The sequence below is a fragment of the Tachypleus tridentatus genome, chromosome 7 (genome assembly GCF_004210375.1).
Source record: "Tachypleus tridentatus isolate NWPU-2018 chromosome 7, ASM421037v1, whole genome shotgun sequence".
NCBI lineage: Eukaryota > Metazoa > Arthropoda > Merostomata > Xiphosura > Limulidae > Tachypleus > Tachypleus tridentatus.
Window position 1 is genome coordinate 176,157,826 of NC_134831.1, and position 16,478 is coordinate 176,174,303.

A 16,478-nucleotide genomic window follows, 5' to 3' on the forward strand; every position below is an offset into this window, starting at 1 on the left:
TCATCAGAAGAAACTTCTAGTACAGTTTTCTACCAAATGAACAGTGAAGTATGAAGTAGATTAACTTACTCAGTTTGCTCTTCAAGGGATGATTTCTGTTCACTTTCACAAATAATTTCTTCTCTCTTCCCTTCTAAACTGTTCAATATTTCTGTTTAAAAACAAAATTATTATACGTAAAATCAGTGTAAAAAACACTTTCTATATCCAATTTGATTCATCAAGTTTCTTATATTGTTATGAACAGTATACACTTAACTCTCTTACAATGGGGTCAGTCGACTTAACCAATCCCGCAACCATTTTGTACTTGCTTCTATACTATACTTTCATTATAATTAGTGTTTCTTCAGAAATTTTGACAAACCTTTTGTAAACATTACAATCTTATGAACACAAAAAAATCAGATTTTTTAATGAAGCATCGTTAATAAAGATTTGTCCGAGTGGGGATACTTTTTCATCAGTAAGAGTGTAAAGTGATTTCTACATTAAGATTAAAAATATTTTGTCTCAAAAACTTCAAAATTTCATTTGTGTAATCTCTAAAACTTCATAAATAAATTTAGAATGTATTTTTCAATACAATTATATTTTCTCATTTTCTACACCCTAACTCAATGTAACCAATCTCATAACCACCAACAAACCATTCCTTTCTTTCTAGAATAACTTTAAATTGTAAATTGAAAGTATATTTGTTTATCCTAAGTTGCTTTAAACTCTCAACAATACATACTTATCCATACTTATTGCCCTTTGAACTATACCTAACTACTATTTGCACTAAGTTGTAAATCACTTGAATGTGCAGCTCACATTATGCTATCAAATTACATTACACACATGCTACTAATGAAAATTACATTATTACTGTTTATTTACTCTAAACTAAAAATGTTTCCCATTTTAGCTACTTTTATAGTAAATACACATGAAAAAATGAAATTACTGGGTCTTCTTTCTTTGTTGTTCACCATTATTACACTTAATCCTAACTTTAGTTTTTCTAACAGTACTACTGTACTAAATTTATTTAATGAAGTAATATTCCAAAACTACAGAATAACACACAAAAAGCAGAATGTTTCCCCTAACTCAATCTTTTTGGCTTTCTAACTGTGTGATAACAGCCATCAAAAAATCAAAAATTGTCAATGTGTTCACTGTGGGAATAAAAATCTTGAACTGGAAATGAAACAGAATTCCTATCCAGAAATCATTATAATACATCCTTTACGAAATAAAAACTGGCTTCTACTAGTTTTAAATATGCTATTGAACATTGCAAAAATATTGGTAATTTGTGAAAGGGGAGATTAGATAAATGGGCATGTCAAGAGGTCAATTTTCTATTTATGGTTCTGTAATCAAATAAGATAGGAAACTACAAAAATTATGCTTTGCCTGAGCAATGACTTTATAATTAGTAATTTATGTTAAATTTAGTACTTCTTTGATGGGGTAGTAAAGAAATTAAGAGGAAATGCAACAATTCTCATACTAGGAGAAATCCACGATTTTTGTAATACTGCCTTATAAAACCATGGAAAGGTATACACAATTAAAAAACAAATAATTGGCTATATTTATTGGTATACCACGGTAAGATAGTATCACAAATCAATTTTGAATGAAACTTAATAAAACCTCAAATGAGAACAAAAGGATATCCTTGGCAGGAGGGTTAATAACCCAAAAATATAAAAATAAATGTTTAAATCACCAAATGTTATGAGTCTAATACAAAACATTACCACAGTTAGTGAAAAGCAAATAATCACCCGATACAAAGATAGTTAGATTCTCACCTGCAGATTCATTGACTCCCAGAGGTTCTATGCTTGATTTCTAAAACAGAACACAAAAATCACACACGTTGCAACAAAAAAAAAAAAGTGAAAAATATAAAAGTATAGTAAAAGTCAAGTCTTTGTACAAAACATGTATATACAGAATACTCCACAATTATTTTGAAATCACTACAGAATCTAAAGGTTAAACACATTGTACAAGTTGATAGTTCAAATAACTTCAAAAATAAACTCATTTAAGTATTTTAAATTTAGGGAACACAAAATACACCATGTGACTGAAGAATATTTTTAAAATTACAAAGAGCAAATTCATGTTTAATTTTTTTAACAAATGTCATAAGATTCATGATACAAACCTTGTATTTTTTGCTCTTTAACCCCATGACACAATCTACTTATGAAATCTACAAATAAGGTAACATATTTTTATGCAAGAAATAAATAGCACGTTTTTCACAAAAAGTTGGATTGTGTTGCTTATGATGAATAATATTTAATCAATATTCCTTCAATTATCGTATTATAATCTTATATTTAGGTATTATACACACATATTTCAAAAGTACATGGAACATGGAGAAACAATTATGTATAAACTTGAGAAACTATTTATGTCGCTAGATCTATCTAAAACTCAAAATGTTACTTTGTGTATATTAGTTAAATATTCATGATAAGAATAACACTATGTAACACAAATTGTGTTCCTGGATGGTATGTGTTATTTCTTAATTGCTTATGTTGTAAAAGTACAGAAAATGGTCATTATTCCCTTCAAACTTTGCTTTTGTAATCTGGATAATGAAATTTAGAAATTAACCTAGTTTACATGTAAAAACGGGCAAATTTGCACATTTTTATTTACATAAGGGCTGAATAAAACAACGTATGAATCAAGATTTAGATTTATTTATACTAGAGTTACAGCTGTAATGTAAATCACTTTCACATTACATCGTGTAATTAAAATATATTTTTCTTTTTGATGTGGAAACTGAATTTTTTTCCATAGTAAAGTGACTTCAAAACATACAGTATGTAGCATAAGATACACACTTTTCATATAATCAAGTAATATGCTTCACAATTTTGCAGAGATTTTTTATCTTACTTTCTATGAATATTTAGATAATTATATTTTATATTTAGGAATATATACACATCTCACATGTACATGGAGTGTATAGCTGGTAATACAGTGCAATGTTAGAAACATTTATAATTTTATGAACAAAGAAATTACGTTCTAATTATACCTAGAATTTACTACACAAATGACTGAATTCTTATTAAGTTCCAAGAACAGTAATTAATACCCAACTACAGAGAAAAACAACATTCACTTTTCTTTGAAGAATAATCCATTTTTCAATACTACGGTTAATTGCCTGATCACAAATCTGATGTAAATTTTTGTAATGCCATACGTGTTTTTGTTAAATGGTGTAAACATTCAAGCATTATAGACAACTGACACTCTTACAGGATCAAGACCTGTCATGTCACAAAGCAGAACAAGAATGTCACTACTGCTTCTCCTCTGACCAACACTATACCAGCTCCAAAATGGCCAGAGGCAAGAAAACATGACAAAAACCTCTGGTATATAATGCAGTGTAAATGGGAGGCCCTCAAAGATGATCAACCTAAACAGTTTGGAGATTTCATCTAAGAATAGCCTGTTCTGGTCAAGCTAACAGGTGTAAGTCACCTATCAATTTTAACTTTTTTTTTTAATCACCAAAATTTGTGAACAGATTCAGATTTGCACAATAACAACAGGAAAACAAATATTGCTCCCTTAAAGTGTTAAAAGCTCTGACAAGTTGCTTTCATTTGGAAACTATGCCTTGTAGCACTCGCAGGAAGGACAGAGATTACTTCCCAGGCACGTTAAAGATAGGTTTAAAACAGGAGAGTCAGTTTATCAACACCAGCTCAATGACTGATGTGGACTGATAAATATATGTTTATGCTCTTTCTATAATGCATAATACTAGACTGAAAGAATCAACAAAAAGAAGATTAGCAAGCTGTAGCTAATCATGGATTACAACAAGTATAAGGAGTAGGTGGTCATACTTATTGATTCCTCGGACATGTAAAACTGAAATAGTATGAGAAGCTTCCCTTTAGACATATATTCTTAATTCTTTCATACGTCTTAAACTGGTAACTAACCAGGACAAGTACAAACAGAACTTTCATTACAGTTAGTGGAATCCCTTGTGAAACTACTATTTGAAAGTAGAGGGCCTTCTTGTTCCTCCAGTATTCTGTTACCAGTTCTGGCAGACCCACATGCACAGCTCTCTCTTGGAAAGCTCTTTCTAGCACTTGTTGAAGAAGAGAGGGGTGAGAGACTTATGTTTCTTAGATTTAACACCCACCTGTTCACATGCAGGCTTTACATATTCTACTGCAACACATTTCTTCCTGTCTTCAGTTTTGACTGAGGAATTGCTGGTGCAGAAAGCAGTATTGTTTTTACTAAGCCCTCTGTCACAGCACTTCAACCTTTTATGACTAGTTTTGCTTGTTGATAGTATATACTGATTCTCTGTTCCAATCTAAGGGGGTAACAAAGATGTAAAACTCCAGTATTCAAATCCTTTAACACAACTACAGCACAAAATTAATCACATTTAAATTATAAAAAGAGAAAGCTACCACACTGACCTTTGTCTCTCTCTCTCTCTCTCTCACACTGTCTATAGGAATAATCATTACCAACTTGTTATAATTGAAAATTAACAAATATATGTTGATTAGAGGTCAGCACTATTTTACAGTAAAATTTTAACATACTGCAATGGAGGTCAGTGGTTTCTGTATTTTGTGTGGTTTCGAAAACAACCTACTTCAAGATTGACCTTTACCTTTCCAAATAAACTTATCAACTACACCCACTCTTCCATGTGTAGTAAATTAATTTGATCCACCTTCAATGCATGTGAAACTACACAAACTAACTGAGTTTATTGAACATATCTTCATGAAATTTGGTAAAAGTGATTTTTAAAATATTTCAACTAAAATTTTTAATTTGAATAGTTTTCACTGAGTCAGTCTTAATAACAGATGGCTCGTATTAAGAATAGAAATAGTTATCTTCATATTAGTTTTAATATTTCATTTGTTTAACCTCTAGAGCCCTGTAAATCAACATCGAAGGGCTTTTATTGTATATATTGTTAAAACTGTATTTCTTTACCTAACATTAAATACACCAAAGCCAACGTACAATAAATGAAATGAAAAAAACTTTTTGTTCCTTAAATGCATCATTTTTTGTAAGGTTTTCAAATGAATTATCTTCACAATTTCAAAATTTCTGTATCTGTCCTCTTTTAGTATCATGGTTCTTGAAACCACAAGTCTCATTGAAAAACTGTAAATCACACCAAACATCCATAAAATGTTTCCACTTGTACCATATGTATGTGAGCAACAATTTTTTCACTCACTCAATAACCATTAATGAATATTACACATTTGGTTCTATATGTAATATTTCACAACTTTCAAATATGCATTTTAGAACAAAAAATATCAAGTCCTAGAATGGCATATATCAAAACAAATTAGCTCAGTTTAAGATATACACAGCTTAGAAAAGTTTATCAATGCTCAAGCAGTGAAGGAAATCTAATAAACATTTGCTAATGAATTCCTATCAACTATTTTTATGATTAAAAATAAACCAGTTCTATAATTCACATTACATGTTCTTTATACTGGTTACAAGTATGTCAGACATGTAAACACAACACAACACATGAAAAAATGGGTTATCTCGGTCAAGTTTTGTGCAAACTTATTGATGTTTCTAAAAATTATGACAATGTTTAAGTTCTATACTCTTGCTTGTAGTTGTTTAATCTGTGCTCCTAATAGCCTGTAAACCTCAGTAACCTATACTTGATGTTAGAAAATTCAAGAAGGGAAAAACCAGAGTGAAGATGCACACACATTAAGTATTTTCTTTTAAACTTTGGAAATTAAACTCAAACACAAAAATTTGAATTATAAACCATGTTTAATGTTAAGCTGATTGACACACTTTGACAGCAAGGTTGTGCAACTATGAAAGGTTATTATACAAAGTAAACTAGCTCAGTTGAGCAGAAAGTTTGTATTTTCACAATATTTCCATAAAAATACTAAAAGCACAATCTAGTTGATAATGATGTTGGCACGTCACTCAAAATCAAATGTCCAAAATAATTCAGTCTGTGAATTAACATACACTCCAACATCAGTTTTGTCACCCTCACATACCCTACTCAGAGTTCACAGAGAAAGAGGTTTAATTCAGCAAACAGCTGACACTGTAAAATTGTATTCTATACTTCTTATAGGATGAAAGTGTTAAGAAAAGTTTTGTTTGAAATGTTGATGTTCCAGCATCACACTTCTTTCAATAATTCTGTTTTGGCTTTTCCAGATTAGTTTGGATGATTCTGTCATTGCATAGAGAAGTTTAAACTTTTCACACACTGGAAAACAGCATTATTTCTATTCATAATATCTTATGTTCTGCAATTACATTTCTTAGCATTAACCAATACAACATGAAAAGAACACAATACTGTACAGAAAGTGAACACGTGATTATCTTTAGAAAGTTTTACTGTGTATATATATTTATATAGTAATAAACATATATTTACTTATGAACTACACTGCTAACTTGCCTCTTAAATAATAAATATTAGCTTACTTGTTCCAAGTTCTGCTGGTATTTCAAGGTATTGTTTTGACATTCAGGGCCACCCAACTTATAAGTGTATACTTGAATGAAGCCAAGGATACAGCTAGTGTAATTACCATCAATACCTTTACTCTCCAGCCAGTTCTGTACTGAAGCTGGACTATCACTGGATACTGGCCAAGGATGTTTCATTTAATAACTGGTTGCTAGAAAACAGATGTTAGGGTAGCTTATAGTTTTATTAAATAAAAGATTCCACAAATGAAAAAAAAGTTAAAGAATATTTGAAAAATAAAATAAGTAGTAAGCATAATATGCTAACCTTAACTTCATTTATTAACCCTATATGCATATGTGGCAATCAAAGTGCAAATGTCAAAAGTGCCACTCAACATGGTATTATATACTTGATGTTAGGGTTAGCAACTATTCATTTTACAGCACTGCTTCAGGAAATGTTTGTGGTAAATTACACACAAATACTAAAAACTCTAAAGATCTTAGATGTTCATATTTATTCACAATAATAATACATATATTTGTTACACATAAAAACAGAAATGGATTTAATCTTAACTGCACAAATTTTAATAACTACAAACCAGCATCAGAAACCAAACCTGCAAACTTTGAGGTCCAGAAGGAATGTTTGAAAGTCTGACATGGCATTAAAATACAAAATCCTTACTGAAAAGTCAAAGTTCAATTTATTTTATATGACATTAACAGTAAAGAAGATTTAAATAATGAAGGATTACACATTACAACTGACCAACAACCATCAAAATGAGCTGCCAATATCAAACCTTACAAAACAGGAAACTTTGAAAATTATTTTCTTAACAGAAACTTTAAGAACTATTTCTTTAAGTTAGCAACTTTTAGATACTTTACATTGTTACTGCAAGAGACTTGGTCCATTACTTTACCTACTCTAAACTTTTAGATTGATCACTGGTGTCACAAGCACATCTGCAATATAATACTTTCATTTTTAAATACATCTATAATTTGTAAACAAAATGAATACCACTTGACTCCATGGAACAAGATGCCAGTCACACTACAAGCTGAATCTTCCAGTTCTTGGTTATATTCCAACATACAAAAAAAAATACTCTAGTGACAATCTCCAAACCAAAGTCCTCACTGGCCACTTCAGCTGTTGAATGTGGACTAGTAGGGTCCACTATCTTTGAATAGAACCATGACTACAGACTGCCCCGAGAGGAGCTGCTACTCTCCAAAGCTGCCCAATTTCTAGGCAGCCATTCCCAGTCCCAAAGATATATTTTACTGGCTTATGATTTTCTTCACAACTCTGCAGTCTAGCTTAGCCAGTGAATCATAATTAAAAGTCCTGTTAAAAAACAAAATAAAAGAATTAAAGATATGTAAACTTGGAGCTCAAGTTGTCTACAAAACTAGAAACCTGTATGCTTAATGTATGTACCCTTCTTTATTTAAAAAGAAAACAAAAATGTCAAAGGAGTTCTTTGTCATGAAAAATTAATGCTGCACAAACACTAATTTTATAAAATATTTACATGAAACTAACTTTGGGCAGGAAATCTTTTTGATACTAGTGATGTGGCATAGTTTCACAACATCACAATTTAATTTGGAAAAACTTGTATTCTTGTCCATGTGGCTTCACTTTACTGAATCAATGTTTTTTTTTATAGTCACCTCTACATAGCTCTATCCTGAGGTTCATCATTTGATCATTTAAATGTTTGTCCACAAAGGTGAATCTATTGAAAAATTTTGCAAGTTTTGGAAATAATTATTTTTAATATGAATTCAATTGCCCTCAGCATCAGACTGTGGCTTGAAACACCACAACCATATACATCTTACAAAATTTTAACACTCTATTGGGTGAGCAATACCATTTGGGAAAACAGGTGTCTGTCCACCAATTGTGTAAACATAAAGTACAGGAAGGAAAAAAACATACTGAAACCATCTATATGTACACACATAAGGCTTACAAAAAGCAACTGTATTCTTTGTGTACGTTCTTAAACTTTTACAAAACCTTCCAATATAATATTTTTAAATAATTGCTGTATTATTCAGCATATTTAAAAGCCAGATGTATGGTTTATGTTGTTCTAACAAAAGAGTACACTTTAATACTTCAGAGAGAATAAATGTGCAACAAGTGTTTGAACATTTTATTTTAAATTAAATTTCAAATAAGTTACATAATTTTCTAAAACTGTTTACAAATTCAATGTTCCTGAGAGTTCTGTTAAGACGGGAAAAACATTTACAACTAATTCGAGAGAGGTGTTAATAGTTGTTTAGTCATTAACAAGTGCACAATGCAGACAACTAATTTAAATTGTCATAACAGGGCAAGTGCTCATGTCAACAAGAGTGGTTTGTAGAAAAACTTATAGTCTGTAAGACAAGCAGAGAAATGTTAAATATTGTGTCTTCTGGGCATCAAATTGAATTTCAGAAAATTTAAAAAATAAAAATGAAATGTATTTATCTAATCCAGACAGCACATGTTCTACCAAAAATACAATTTATTAAATGTCTAGCATCAAGAAATTGCTACAAATTTCATTCATCTGTAACTACTGACAAGGGCCTTCCTACAGTCACAGGCTACATCGAGTCTGTTGACTTGCATTTAACAACTTTATGCATTTGTTTATAAATCTGGTATCAAATTGTACATTGTCACTCATTTTTAAAATTATACATTAGTTAATTTAAGAGTAAATACTAAAAACGCAATTAAAGATTACTATCTGTGTGTCACATGGCACTGTTGATGGCAGCACTAGTTCAAATTAGACGTTTGTGTTTGGTCTGTTTTGAATTTCGTACAAAGCTACATCGACCCATTGTTACAAACTGGGTATATTCCACCCAACCCACAATGAAAGTGTTATGTAACTGTTTATTCATAGTTGAAAATTCTGCACAATTAATAAAATATTTAAATATAATTTACTTCACGTGTAACATTTTCAATACCAACTTTAGAAACTTTCAGAACCAAACATAATTGTAATTAGATACATATATCAACAGTGTGATTTACACTTAATATCAAGCCTGAACTTCCACTGTATATACACACCATTGCTTCTTATCAGTTTAGTCTGTACAGTATAAGTAATTAATTTAACCATGAGCACAAGTCATATAATACCACAGTAAACTGTCTGTAGTATATAGTACTTGTTTCAAAGTCTTTTGACACCATGGCTTTCCACAAGTAACAACATAAAGTTTATTAACCCTATATAATAAACTATCACCACACACATAAAACATTGTGATCAATAAATATCACAGCAGTTCACACAATATACAAAAAAATTGGAAAAAACTATCCTTAAACAATACAAAATGTAATCACAATGGTCCATAAATACTGACATTACATAGTAATACTCAGTTGTTTGTCAGTGGATGATGTTTTTTTAAACACCATTATTGAGAAAAGCAGCTTGGCAAAAACTTGATCTCACATTTTGGTACAGTTTGCTGACAGACAATAACAAACTGGTTTAATTAAATGTTACAGTAAATAAAAGGTAAACAAGACTAAAAACAGATTACCACAACAAAATATAGTAATTTAAATCGCTTACCGTTAAAGGGGATAAAATGTGACCCAGGAGAAGAAAAAAATGACACCCACAAAAATAATGATGTTCTTATAGGCTCAGACAACAGAACACTGGACCTAAGACTGTAAATAATTAAAAATCACATTTGGGTAACTGACCAACAAAGGTTGTAATAGTACATTTATAGTTGCACATTCTCAACCTATTTAACATATAATCTGACCACTTCACAACAATAGTGTACAGAATATTATACCACATTCAACAAGAATTCTTCAGTTTTAAGCTTTCAACAGTTGTAATTTCAATATAATTACTAATATTTTCATGACAAACAGTCTTGTAGTAGTTCACCTTGTAAAGTGGGTTTTATGGTCTTGTAGTTTGGGCCATCTGGTGGACTGAGTTTTATTTTGTTACATGTAAGCTCAGATTACAAAGGATGATTTTAATTATTTGTCCCAAGTTGTATTTGAAGAATTGGATATTATATTCAACCACGTTCACCCCTCCCAATAAAATTCTCTAATTCATCCTGCTAGCTATTCACAACTTCTGTGAATGTGTGTTACAAAAGAATTTTTGTATTAAATCAAACCACCTCAAATATTATAAATGAGCACTCCTCACACTGAATGTGCTGATACTTCCCAATAGCCATAGTGATAATTAAAGTGGGTCTGTTCTTACAGTGACATAACAGTTTTAAGACAGGTATGCCATAACAGATCTTTGTAACAAACTTTATGAAGACACTGCTAGTGAGCCACACTTATAACTAAAATAACAAATATTCAAATTAATCCAGTATTTGGTAATTAAATACATCTTAAATGCAACAAACTATTTTCAAACCACATAAGTAAAAACTAAAAGAGCTACTTCTTACATTACACATGGTGAATTACTTTATAGAATCACCAAAAATACTGCACAAAATTATTAGTAATCAAGTTTAATATTAATTACTATTTCAGACAATGATATACTACAAATTTGTACCTTGTTTACTATGTTAAATCTTACAAGTAGTGAACAAATTAACCCTGCCATTCTTAAGCCTAAAATCTGACAACACACACCCCAATGTAGGATAAATTGTTTTGTATTATATAAATACGCAAGCTTAACAAACTTGATAGTGTATATTTACGAAATCATAATTTTATTGTGTTTAAACAGGTTCACCTAAATATAGTTTTAACTGAATTTAGAAAGAGTACATGAACAGATAGAGTAAAATTACAATATTCACTTTCACTACATTTTTCCCCCCCATGATATAACTGTCAATTAGGCCTATACACAAGTATTGCAATATCTGTGAACTTGCGATGAAAAATTGAGTTTTATTTAGAATAACTATTAAGTTAAAATTTCAACTGTAACCTATATTCTGATTATAATGCATCGTTGCAACTAAAACAGCAAAGGCTTAGCCAAGCCCAAGGTCAAAGGGTAAATGCGACTTTCATTTCCAACAACAGAATTGCGATAGTCTAAGACTTTAAATGTCACTTACCTATAGATATTAGCTGGTCAAGTTAAACTTTAAACTAAAGCTAATACAGATTTCTAAGTATCGTAGGCCTAGTTGTGAAAACAAACACGATGCAGTAACCGTTGTTAATCGTGTCAATCGAGCCTCAATTTTTCAAGGCTTTAAAATATTAGTCATTACTAATAGTACTACTAGTGTAAAACACACGTCTGTTGTTGAGAGATCTTTTTATAAAACCTTATTTAAATACGCGTAAAGTTTACTAAAATTATTGCTGTCTCACCTGTATCGAACCAAATGTCTTTATATTGCTAGTGAAAAAAAAAACCCATAAAGAATAAGTGATTACACCACATCCTATCACTTACTTCTACTCAAGCTATACTGTGACGAAATAGGTCAAATGCTTTGAAGGCGGAATCCTTTTTCGTAAAACTAAGAGAAGATCTACGCGCGTAGGTATTAGCTTAACTTTGGATACCTCCACCTGTAAGTCTTAATTAGATAAAAAATAAACATATTTATTATAATTTGTACAATTTGATTTTGCTAGTTATACTTATTTTTAAAAACTGTAAGTTGCATCTTATTAATATTGCTCATTTGCGGACATAAGGTTTTACATTTTACCGCGCAAGTTTATTGATCGTCATTACTATTATGGTAAGTCTTTTACAATACGTATAATACGTTTCACAAAATTTGAGTATTCCAGGTCTCGTACACTTTAAACGTATTACGTAATACAGTTTTACATACAATAAATATTCACAAATTACTTTGAGCTTAAGCATATCAATATATCACAGAAATAATGTTCTGATAACAGTTACCACAAGTTTTTTAAATCTTAGGTCCACCTTTTAGAATTTTGTCAAGTACAAGCTAATATAATGACAAAAGTATATTATATATATACACTGCCAAAATAAAAATTGATTATGACTATTCTAAATTAGATCTTATCTAAGTGAAGAAATAAAGTCGTCTGAAAAAATGTATGTACATTGTATAATAGTTTTTCAGCAATATTTTAATATCAAGTTAGAATTATACATATATATATATATAGTATATATTAGCATACAAATATTCAAAATTAAAACTGTTTCCTCTTTCAGGGCAGAACTGAACGATGTCAGATGAGGTCAGATTATTTTCATCTTGCTAAACATCTTTGTCCTCGCTTTACTTCTCTGCTGTGGACTTCAATTTATACTGAATCGGACTATAGCATGTCAGGTACTGGAAAAAAAGAAGAAAAAGGGTGCTTTTCCCGCCATTTTTGTTAACGCTTTCCGACTTTATAATTGATTGTTTATATATTTATTTCATTTGTTGTTAATTAGCAAATGATGCACTTGGAGGTATTCAATTTTAAAATATTTTAAACGCAATAAGTTTACATTCGGTGTGTTATTTCTAACCCAAACTGTAAACCTCTATTGATAAATTGGAAACGTGGTTTTGTTTTCCGTGCATTCATACAATTTCAGTTTGTAATATTTAAAATGAAAATAATATCATTATAAGCACCTTATAACATTTCTAGTATATTATTTTATTTGAGTACATTCCACTAAGTTATATTTCAACTAGACTATAAATATTTTTCTCTCTTTATAGTATGATTCTGTAATACATTAATTTGTTATTATGTTGTATCTAGATAAAGTGTGATTTTTGTTGCTGTACTTGGTGAACTGTACTTTTCACCGAGTATGTAGTTAAATCATTATTTCTTAACCTTTTTCGAGTTACGAAAAATTTTGAGAATCTAATTCGAATGTTATGGACCCCCTCCACAAACAAATGCGCATAAACACACACACACAAATCAATAAATAAATATTTTTTGTCCCGGTTTATGGACCCTTAGGTGGAACATAAGTTAAAAATCCTAAGTTAAATGATAACCCGGCAAATATCATTTGTCATAAAATGTTTTTGGGGCGGATATTGTTGGTGTTATGAGCATAGCTACCCAATGGGCTATCTTTGTCCCACACGTTATAAGTACCGAAATACGATTTTTTGTGTTATAAGCCTCAACACTAAAAGCTAAACCAACAAGAAGCAGTTAGAAAAACTTATGATACATTAATTTATGCGTATTCTAAAAGTAAATCATTAAAATAACATAAAATTCATGATGTTGCTGAAAACAAAATACATTTATGATCTTATTACTGCAGTGATTTATAGCAATGGTTAGAACTTGCAGTATATATTTTTTTATTATACAATTTTTATTATAGAGATTATTTTACATTATTGGCTCAGCATATGAATATAGAAGTAGCATAATTCTCCTAATCTAGCTGAAAGAGTCTTGTAAGATGATACAGGGACTATGGCCGGAAATGCATCGAAGATATTCAACTGGTAAGTCAAAGAAAGCATTTTAATCATTATAACTAATAAGTTCAGTATAATATATAAAATCATATTTAGTGCTGGATTGATTTTTAATTCAGATTTACCTCGATAGTTTGGTTTAATTAATATTTTGCTAAATTATCAGTAGTTAAAAAAGATCTGCAAGAGGTAATTAGAGAGAATTCCCGCCAGTAAATATTACTACAATACAAAAGTAAAAGTGTACTTCAATAGTTTTTGTTGTTTTTTTTAGTTAAATCTAGTGACACAAAATCCAACATAGAAATGTCGAAGATTATCACCATGTTTTGTTTACGGAATTCAAATAAATAAACTAAAAACAAAGTAACGAATTTAAAATAAGTTCTTTAATCAGTAATTATCGTGCCTCAAGTCTTATTTAAAATTGTAATCGTTAGGTGAGTTTCGTACATCTACATAACGGTTATCTTCGCTAGCAGTCCCTAATTTAAAATTGATGGACAAAGTGGGAAGCAGCATCCTCTACTATCTCTTGTGTAACTGTCCCTAATTTAGCAGTGTAAGACCAGAGAGAAAGTAGCTAGTCTTCACCACCCACCGTCAACTCTTGGACTACTTTTTACCAACGAAAGTGGGATTGACCGTAACATTATAACGCCCCCATAGCTGAAAGGGCGAGCATGTTTGGTGTGACGATGATTCGAACCCGCAACCCTCGGATTAGGAGTCGAGTGCCTTAACCACCTAGCCATGCCGGGTCTACCAGGTTGATTGTTATTGTTTATAAAAAATATTAACTTTGATTCAATATAAACCGTGCCACTAGGTTTATTGTTGTTATTGTTTTTATAAAATATTAACTTTGGTTCATTGTGAACGGTGCCACTAGGTTTATTGTTGTTATTGTTTTTATAAAATTTGGTTCAATGTGAACGGTGCCACTAGATTTATTTTTGTTATTATTTATATAAAATATTAACTTTGTCTCAATGTGAACGGTCTCACAAGGTTTATTGTTGTTACTGTTTATATAAAATATTAACTTTGTCTCAATGTGAACGGTGTCACTAGGTTTATCGTTGTTATTGTTTATATAAAATATTAACTTTGGTTCAATGTGAACGGTGTCACTAGGTTTATTCTTGTTACTGTTTATATAAAATATTAACTTTGTCTCAATGTAAACGGTGCCACTAGGTTTGTTGTTGTTACTGTTTATATAAAATATTAACTTTGGTACAATGTGAACGGTGCCACTAAGTTTATTGTTGTTACTGTTTATATAAAATATTAACTTTGTCTCAATGTAAACGGTGCCACTGGGTTTATTGTTGTTATTGTTTATATAAAATATTAACTTTGTCTCAATGTAAACGGTGCCACTGAGTTTATTGTTGTTATTGTTTATATAAAATATTAACTTTGGTACAATGTGAACGGTGCCATTAGGTTTATTGTTGTTATTGTTTATATAAAACATTGACTTTGTCTCAATGTGAACGGTGCCACTCGGTTTATTGTTGTTACTGTTTATATAAAATATTAACTTTGGTTCAATGTGAACGGTGTCACTAGGTTTATTGTTCTTACTGTTTATATACAATGGATAAAATGCGTAGAGAAACTTCCTTGAGCAGTTATCTTTGTTTCGTTTGAAAAGGTTTTGTTTAGTTCAACAGAACATATATTATTAATAATGTCTCATCAGGTTCGTCCTTCCAGCCTGAGGCAGGTGTGACATAGTTGCTTCTTTCTAATTATTGAATGATTTCAGTTAATTAACTCCAACGCAGCGCATGTTACAAGAAAGCCTGTAGTGAAGTGTACACTAGCACTACTCAATCAGAGACCAGTTTTCTTCAACAGTTGGCTATTTACAGGTCTACTTGGAATGTTTGAGAGGGAGGGAGTTCTGATTTGTGACATCAAAAACCAACACTTATTGTACAAAGTACAAGCAGCATGCTCATCCTACGGGGTCCGAGGACATGAGATAAAGGTCAAAATATGATAATATAATATAATAATGTAGTAAACTAAAGCTTCGTAAGAAGAGCGTAAAGTATATAGAAGATGTTCAACATAAGATATAACTGTATAACTATATAGGTATATCACTATGTAACAGTATAACTATAACTATATAAGTATATCACTATGTAATAGTATAACTATAACTATATAAGTACATCAATATGTAACAGTATAACTATAACTATATAAGTATATCACTATGTAACAGTATAACTATAACTGTATAATAGTATCACTATGTAACAGTATAACTGTAACTACACAAGTGTATCACTGTGTAACAGTGTAACTGTAACTACACAAATGTATCACTGTGTGACAGTATAACTGTAATTGCACAAGTGTATCACTATGTTACAGTATAACTAATAAGTATATCACTATGTAACGGTATAACTATAACTATGTAAATACATTTTTTAAAGACAAAAGTCAGGGGTTCGGGTGAAACC

General features: G+C 30.6%; 1 protein-coding gene and 1 long non-coding RNA gene across 13 annotated transcripts in view; one reads left to right on the forward strand and one right to left on the reverse strand.

Annotated features, from left to right (window-relative positions):
* Positions 1-12,138, reverse strand: part of LOC143257336 (uncharacterized) — a 26,563-nt gene extending 14,425 nt beyond the window's left edge. For 4 of the 12 annotated variants that reach the window (XM_076515849.1, XM_076515846.1, XM_076515845.1 and 1 more), the window contains exons 1-7: positions 11,915-12,068; positions 10,152-10,252; positions 7,562-7,891; positions 6,541-6,737; positions 4,208-4,387; positions 1,812-1,851; positions 70-151 (exon numbers count right to left, since the gene is read on the reverse strand). In XM_076515849.1, coding sequence (XP_076371964.1) covers positions 70-151; positions 1,812-1,851; positions 4,208-4,387; positions 6,541-6,723 — 485 coding nt within the window. In that variant the 5' untranslated portion in view covers positions 6,724-6,737; positions 7,562-7,891; positions 10,152-10,252; positions 11,915-12,068. Of the gene's footprint in view, positions 1-69; positions 152-1,811; positions 1,852-4,207; positions 4,388-6,540; positions 6,738-7,561; positions 7,892-10,151; positions 10,253-11,652; positions 11,872-11,914 lie in introns of those variants that run through there. The other 8 variants (XM_076515850.1, XM_076515847.1, XM_076515842.1 and 5 more) reach the window with 5 other exon arrangements.
* A 614-nt stretch (positions 12,139-12,752) lies between these two features.
* Positions 12,753-16,478, forward strand: part of LOC143257338 (uncharacterized) — a 52,222-nt gene continuing 48,496 nt past the window's right edge. The window contains exons 1-2 of the long non-coding RNA XR_013031806.1: positions 12,753-12,873; positions 13,953-14,016. This is a non-coding gene — a long non-coding RNA (uncharacterized LOC143257338). The remainder of the gene's footprint in view (positions 12,874-13,952; positions 14,017-16,478) is intronic.